Source organism: Meleagris gallopavo, chromosome 5, assembly GCF_000146605.3.
Source record: "Meleagris gallopavo isolate NT-WF06-2002-E0010 breed Aviagen turkey brand Nicholas breeding stock chromosome 5, Turkey_5.1, whole genome shotgun sequence".
Lineage (NCBI taxonomy): Eukaryota > Metazoa > Chordata > Aves > Galliformes > Phasianidae > Meleagris > Meleagris gallopavo.
In genome coordinates this window covers 54,512,837-54,520,969 of record NC_015015.2, presented here as the reverse complement: position 1 = coordinate 54,520,969, position 8,133 = coordinate 54,512,837, and the positions used below count along the sequence as shown (strand labels likewise).

Sequence of the window (8,133 nt, the reverse complement as noted above, 5' to 3'; positions counted from 1 at the left end):
CGTCAGCCGGAGGTACGGGTGGCTGAGGGGCTCCGGTGCCACGCTGCCCCAGTGAGTTGCACCGAGCGGACGGGCTCGGTATGGTGGCAGCCAGCTGTTGTCCCCAGTGGGTTTTAACTCACCTCCAAAGGGTCCGGTAACTGCATGGGAAAAGCAAGCAGTTGATGGTTATAAGGATTGCACGTGCTGCTGCTAAGCAGAGGGCACCGATGTGCTCCACCGTGAGGTGGATGGTTCTTCATACTGCTCTCATCACTCAGGACAGACTTGAGACCACATACAGCATGTTAGTGGTTTTCTCCTCATCTGAAGGAAGTTTCAGCTTCCACATCACCTCTTCAGAAAACACACAAGCTGTGCTCTGGGCTGGTCTTCAGCTCTTAGTCCAAAGCCAGGACCAGAATCTAATCTAAAGGGCACCCTACAGAATCACAGAATCCGTAGAATTGGAAGGGACCTTTAAAAGTCACTTAGTCCTAGTCCCCTGTAATGAACAGGGGCACCATAGCTCTATGAGGTTGCCCGGGGCCTGATCCACACTTGCCTTGAAAGTCACCAGGAAAGAGGCATCAACCACGTCTCTAGGTAACCTGTGCCAATGCCTCACCATCCTCACCATAGAAGAATTTTTCCTTACATCCAACTCAGATCTATCCTTCTTGAGCTTGAAACCATTTCCCCTTGCTCTGTTAAGACAGACCCTGCTAAAGAGTCTGTACCATTCTTTCCTGTAGCTCCTCTGAGTATCTTTGCAGATGTACATGAGTACCTGGTCAGGCTGGATGGGGTTCTTAACACCTGATGGAGCTGTACGGATCCCTGTTCATTGCAGGGAGGTTGGACCAGAGGGCCTTGAAGGGTCCCTTCCAACTTCAGCAACTCTGATCTGAAAGCAAGGCCTACAATACCATTAGCCATTTGCTGTTACAGATTCTCCTCCAGTATCTCCAACTTTAGAGGTCACCTTCCCCTCACGTTCTCTTTACAAGGAGAACGTTTTTAAAATAGCATCTTACATGTAGCTTATTTCAGGTTGGTTGATGTTTTGATGTTGTTTTATTTTAAACACCTCTTAGGCCTGGAGAAGAGCCAAGTAAGCATTTTTACTCCTGCTTCCTTCTTCTTAAATGCTTTTTTTTTTTTTTCTTCCCCCATTGAGAAGCCTGCAGCTAACCAAGTAACACAAAGAACAAACATTTACACCATCAGCTCCTGGAACACGTAAACACGCTTTGCCAAATAGCAAAGAACTACTGAAGGTCAGAAGTCTATAACTTACCAGAAAAAAATACCAGTTCCTCTGCCTTCCTCCTTCAACCAAGAGTTGGGGCACCATGAGGTTCCAGCTGCTCTCCCAGAGTTTTACGTGCTGTGGTTCTTTCAAAGCAGCACAGCAGCAGGTGCAGGTGGTTCTCATTGAGTAGGGGCAGGTGAGAAGAGTCCTAAGGTGCTTCTTTTTTGGCTGGGGGGAGGGGATTACAGAGATGATAAGAGAAATAATACAGGAGAGGATGAGGAAAGTCAAAAGGTTTTGCTATGATTGTGTTCTACCACATGAAGCCAACGAGCAAATTCCTCTGTACTTCCATTTATAATGGTCAATAAAACAAGGCTCTGTTTTGCAGATAGTGCAGTGAGATCCTACCTGCTTGCACCTGCTAAATGCGTGGCTCTCTGCATAAAACAAGTGATTAAGGAGAGCTGAGATGTTCCTCATGAAGCATTTGTTCTCTGTGGAATTTTGTGGTGTTTTGGTTTGTTTGTTTTCTCTTTGTTGTGCAACTGAAAATAACATCAGTGGCTTCTTTGTTACATTCACTTCAGTGTTACACTTATCTATTCTTACAGTGCTTTCTATTGGATTTCAACCAAGCTGGAACCTGCCCAATTCATTTTGGTGGCATTCTGCATCCAATATTCACACTTTTAAAGGACAGATTTTTCATAGGTCAGGGCGATTTCTTTCAGGACAATCTTGCTAAACGCTGTGTAAGTTGGAGATAAAGCATCTTTTGTAAGTTGGAGATAGAGGAGAAGAAAGGGTTGCATTCCTGTGGCTAGGTTAAACATCATTCACCCCCCAGTTAGGAACCCAAAACTCCCCTTGGGTCCATCCTCACCCCCTGTCCGTTTTGGCTGAGGGGTCTCCTCCAGCAATGGGAATGCTCAGAGGAGATTCCATCTTTGGATAAGCGTAGCGAGATCTTACAGCAAACCAAAATCAATGAGGGCTTATTTTAAAATGCAGCAGAGCTTTTGTGGCTCAGCCATTGATTCACCACCAGCTGCTCCTGTCCCCAGACACGGATGCCTCTCCCAGGACGCAGTGCTGTCAGCAATGGGCCCACCAGGCTCTAGGCAGAGGCTTCAGCAGCCACGGTTCACCCCTCGCTATGAAGCCATGATTCCAAATGAGAGGTGCTGTTTTCAGCCCCTTCCACTGTCATTTCTAATCTCTAAAGGTCTCAGGAAAGTTTTTAAAATGTAAAGCACGTGTAACTGATGCTCTGCTGTGCTCTAAAGCTTGCAGAGCACTTAAAGTATTGGAGAGGTTTTCGCATTCCCCTTTCATTTCTCTGGGTAACCGACTTTGAATCCAGGCTGTATACTCTCAAGGTTAAATATTTTACTGATAATCACTGTAACCAAAATAGCTGTATTTTTCCCCCATCTGATATTGCAAATCCCCCATACGCTGCAAGTTTCTCTACCCCGCATAACCTGCCAAAATCACAGACTTCTGCATTATCAACAAAAAATCTGCAGACTGAAAACAGATAGAAGGAGGTACAGGGAAGCAGGCAGAATTCAGCTCAGAAATCCCTTGAGAGCACTGTTTTGTTGTTCATTTATATGGTTTATTAACTGAATCGTTGAACCATCTGAGTTGGAAAGAACCCCTAAAGGCCCTCTGGTCTCACACCTCACAATGAACAGGGACACCCACAGCTCCATCAGGTGCTCAGAGCCCCATCCAGCCTGACCTTGGGTGTCAGCAGGGACAGGGCACCCACCACCTCTCTGATCAACCTGTGCCAGTGCCTCACCACCATCAGAATACTGCACCTTACAGTGCAGCTCCTGGCATCAGTGGTGAGACAATATCGGGCACCTTAATTATGTCAGGGCATGGCACAGAAGGTGAAAGCAATTTTAAAATAGTTAACACTAATTTCTCTGCAGAATGACTTTCCCAAATTGAATATTGGGGACATCCAGCATGTAAATCAGTGCACACCTTCCTCTGTGATTTTGCTTTACAATTCACCTTTATGTCAGCTGGTAGCATCTGTATTAAGGGGACCTACTCCTCCCATTAAACGGCAATCATTGGAATGGAGCAGCAATGAGTCTAAATCGGGCTGATGGGAAACTGAGAACAGCATCCCCATGTTACAGGCTGGGAAGCAAGTGTACAAGTAGCTCACTTTAAAGAATGAATGGGAGGTTTGTAGTCAATTAGAAATGATGGTGGTGGGTTGATAGATGGACTAGATGATCTTAGTGGTCTTTTCCAATCTTAATGATTTGATGATTCTCTGAAATGTGATCATCACTGGTGAACAGATTTCTTTCTGCTTCAAACTGCAAACCCAAAAATGCCATCTGCAGGCCAAACAGAATCAACAGAACCTCCTTGGCCCTCTTGTTCTTCATTGCTTCTCACCAGTGGCAGCAACAGGAAAGCTTTGCAAGGCCAAGCAGTGCCCATGTAATTCATAGCAATTAGTCCCACCAGAAGTCACAGCTTCTGCTTTCCCAGCTCTCTTGGTTCTGCGGTGCTCAGAGAGTGGGAAAGCCATAAAAACTTCCATTTGTCACTGTAGTCAGCAGATGTGACTTGGAGCTTGTACAGTAATCAGATCTGCTGAGTAGGAAAGTACCATTTTTACACCGTCACTTTTCAGAGGAGTACCACACTTCTGCTGACTTGCCCAAGGTCACTGGAGTTGGTTGCAGTTGCTCTGGGAATACAGCCCAGCAGTACCAGTGCTCATGTCCATAACTGAATGTCTGTACAGCCCTCGCTCTTCTTCATACCCTTTAACAAAATCGATGCAGTTAATACCAAAGTGCAAGGCATATAATAATTTTCCCAAAGATAAAGTGCTGAAGAAGTCATCCCCATGCATATTGGAGTCTCAGCTAAAATGTGAACCATCTGTCAATTCCCTGTAGCAGCTGGATATTTTTCCCCCCGTCCCACATACTCCACTACGAAATTAGGCTGATAATTGAAAAAGTAATTGACACAGCACCCCAAAGCAAGTTAACCCTAAGCAAAGTTTTAGCATCAACCTCCCTGCTTCTTGAGGTTCAACAAAGCCATGCACAAGGTGCTGCACCTGGGTCGTGAGAGCCACCACTATCAGTACAAGCTAGGGGATGTAAGGATAGAGCACAGCCCTGCTCTGCCTACACCTGGCCCTAAGGATGCGACTGCTTTTGTGAGGAAAAGGAAAAAAAAAGACATTAAGTGACACAACTAGCTGTACATAGAGATTAAGGAAGCTTAAAGTGAGCACACAGACAAAGCCATCCAATGTGGGGACACACAAGACTGTTTACTTTCTCTCCAAGAAAAAAATAATGCTTTGCCACTGAAACATGTCTAGGGTTTAGCTGTAATCCTGTAGTCTGCAGGAGCACAGGTTGGCATTTCTGCACTGAGGGCAACCCTTAGCTGCCACCTCAAGGCACCAGCACTGCCTCCCGCATCTCTCCTTGCAGACAGGCACAGTGGTCACTGTGACAATAACTTGTCTGCAAGGTACTCAGAATGACTATTTCTACCAATGGCTTGAACATCATTGGAGTCTAAAAAGAAGTCATAGAATAACTGGAATTGGAAGGAAACCTTAAAGGCCATCTGGTCCAACCCCCATGCAGTGAACAGCAATACCCACAGCTCCATCAGGTGCTTAGAGCCCATCCCTTGACCTTGGGTGTCTGCAGGGATGGGGCACCCACCGCTTCTCTGGGCAACCTGTGCCAATGCCTCACTAAATGAAAATGAAAAATGAAAAGGACTGCATTAGCCAAAAGAAGTGTCCAAACAATTTAATATAAATAGGAGAATTTTTAATGATTCCATTGGGCTACAGTTCATTCCCAGGCATTTCTGTATATTTATGCAACCTCTTCCTTGCTTATAAAGGATACCACTATTTCCACAAGTTACAGGAACAGGCTGCACTGTCTCACTGTCTTAGGGAGATCCCCTGCTGTACTCCTCTCAACCTTCTGCTTTGTAGCCGCCTTCATTGTCCTACCATCTCCTTAGACTGTGAATCATTATCTTCATTTGTATTGTTATCTTGAATGTATTTATACTCAGATTCTTATGGGTTAGCATCACCATCTGTTCTTTCAACAGTCACACACTCAGGATGGCACAAGTGCTTTTTGCATTATGCAAGCAGCTTCCGTGATGAAGCCAGCACGGTGTGGATGGATTTTGTTATGAAACATTGGCACACTTCTAAGCTCTCTGCCTTCTATTATCAGTAACTGTTAGGTTCTAGAAAGACTGTCCATTACATTAAGCCACTTCTAAGCTGCAGCTTGTGTTTCAGAACTCATGTTAACTGTGATTGATTAATGTAATTTAAGGAAAGATTTCCAACGGACTATAGAGACAATGATGTGATTAGCAGCAAGCTCTGATCTTTCCTAATCCAGTGATAACATGTTGAAGAAGAAACAATGGGCTGTATATTTCAAGTAGGGTCTGTGACTTTTGTCGAAGTTGCTTTCTTTTTACATAAAAGATTGAATTTAGAACAAAAAAGTGTTGCAAATATATGACACAGTGTAGCAGAAATGCTAGGTTATAGCCTGAAACAGTGATTGAGCATCTGGGGCGGGGGAAGGTAGGGCTGTGCCAGGGGAGTTCAGGTGCATGCAATGTACCTGAGTGACCGGAAGGAGTGGGTCCTGACTCCACCTATTCCCAGTCATCATTTAAGGGTTGGCAGTGGAGGTGAGGTTATCTTGCTGGAGATTCCTGTCTACTTGAGGCTTTATGAAGGTAGGCAGTTTCTTTTATTTGTTTTTTTGTGCCTACGCCTGTTTGCATTTGAGCAAATCCCCACTTGCTTTAAGCCTAGGACCTTGCTGCTCTGCTGTTATTTCTGTGCTTTCCATCACATTACTCATAGTAGTACATCATAAACAGGTGAGAACTGGGGTTGGAAAAGGTTGCAAAAACATCATGCTTCTATTTTATGTTAATCAGAGAAACACAGATCCATCAAGTCTGAAAAAGGCCTTCTGGATTCCCCCAGCCCACCTCCTCTATGTCCCTCAGTGACCCATCTCCACTGTTCTTGTGTGCCTGCAGGGACAGTGACTCTACCATCACGTTGGGTAGCCTCTGCCACTGCATCACTGCTCTTTTGGAAACAATTTTGGAAACAAAAAACAAAAAATGTTAATCCACTATGAACTGGTGAATTCGGGGATCATTTTCCATTAGGAAAGCCTAGAGAAAAGGATATTATACATAATGACCAGTTCAGTCAGGTCTAATCCTACGTGAGTTCTTGTTGCAGTAGGGTATTGCTCTAACACAGCCAAGCTAAGGTTCTGTTGTGAGAATGACACTTAAACATACTTCCAGGCATGTTTGCTTGCGTATATTTAAAGTTCAGCTTTATTTCCATATTCTGGAGGAGCATAAGATACTGATCATAAAATATAATAATGAAAAACATTTAAGAATTTCAACTCCATATTGGAGCATTTAATTGCTACAGGCTTTTGTTTGTTTATTTTTCTATGTGTTGGCATCTTCCTCTGCTGCCTTGGTGATGCTTACTCCTACGCCAAGAGCCCACTGCTTGCTCGCTGATCTCTTCTCTGTTCCTGCATCTCACACTGCTACAAGCTTGTTTTCTTCTCATTTCCCCTTCCAAGAAGCAGCAGGTGATGTAGTGGCTGATATGAGATGTGTAGGGGTTTATACTGAATTATGGGACCAAATTTGTAGGAAAGCTGTAAGGGTTCTATGATGGATATAAGTGCTTTGTGAGGTGTCTTCTCAGGCTTTGTCATTATAGGGTTTCCTACTTCATACTTTTTCTGCACTCCCGTTACACTACCTGAATTCCTCCATATACAGAGCCCTTCTAGGATGCTGCAAGGACTTCAGCTCCTCAGCTTTCCAGTCCTTCTCCATAGCTTTATGTTTTTGACCCCGCTTTGAGATTCAGAGACAATTAGGAAGGCCTGAAGGGACAGGAGCAAAGAACAAATGGATACACTGAGCCACTTCTACAATGATGGGTAGTGCAGGGTTTGCTTGGGCAACAGAGCAGATGGGTGGCAGCAGCTTTCAGTGTCTCACCTCACAGCCTTTTAGCGTTCACTGCACGCCTCCATCTTCACACATCTTAAATAGAAATTGTGCATATGGGACAAATCTCAAAAGTAGACGAGAAACTTAATATTTAGGAACTGCTAACAGCTGCTCCCATAGTTTGGGTTTTAAGTTTGGATCACACCAACATCAGGGTGTGCCTTGAGTTAACTGTGACAACAGCCTAAGTAGGCTCAGGTCATTTAGAGCCCTGACTCACTGCATACTGCATGCATTTCAGTCTTGTTGGCTTGTCTATCTGGTGTGAGCAAATGTCTACACCCAGCCTACCAGTTAATAGCTTTTGCACTGTTTTGTTTTCTGAAAATGAAATGGGTCCCATGCACTTATTTGATACCAACACTCTGTGACAGATTTCATGAGGCACATTTTCCTCATGTAATTCCTTATTTTCAGTGTCTAAAGGAAAGCAAGAGGTGGACAGGTTGTTTAGCAGGGTCAGGACAAAGGGGAACGGTTTGCACCAGAAAGAGAAGAGATTTAAATCAGACATAAGGAAGAAGTCGGCTAGGAACTCAGGGTCCTCAACCTCCTCTCACGCTTCCCGCCGCCTTCCCCGTGCCGCGCTCACACCGCCCGCCGCCATAGCCGAGCACGGCCAACGCCGGAGCGGAGCTGAAGGAAAAACCGCTTCAAACAGCGGGCTGTGCGCGGGGATCGGAGCGGGAGGCGGCGAGAAACGATCGGGAACCACGGGCGGCTTAACGAGCCGCGAGAAGGAAGGCCCTCAGGGGGAAGGCGCGGCTCCGTCC

At 45.1% G+C, this 8,133-nt stretch overlaps 1 protein-coding gene across 1 annotated transcript in view; it reads right to left on the bottom strand.

Annotated features, from left to right (window-relative positions):
- Positions 1–1,362, bottom strand: part of ARMH4 (armadillo like helical domain containing 4) — a gene marked incomplete at its 5' end in the record, with an annotated part of 53,265 nt that extends 51,903 nt beyond the window's left edge. The window contains one exon of the mRNA XM_010712091.2: positions 1,280–1,362. Coding sequence (XP_010710393.2) covers positions 1,280–1,362 — 83 coding nt within the window. The remainder of the gene's footprint in view (positions 1–1,279) is intronic.
- Between the last annotated feature and the right edge of the window lie 6,771 nt (positions 1,363–8,133).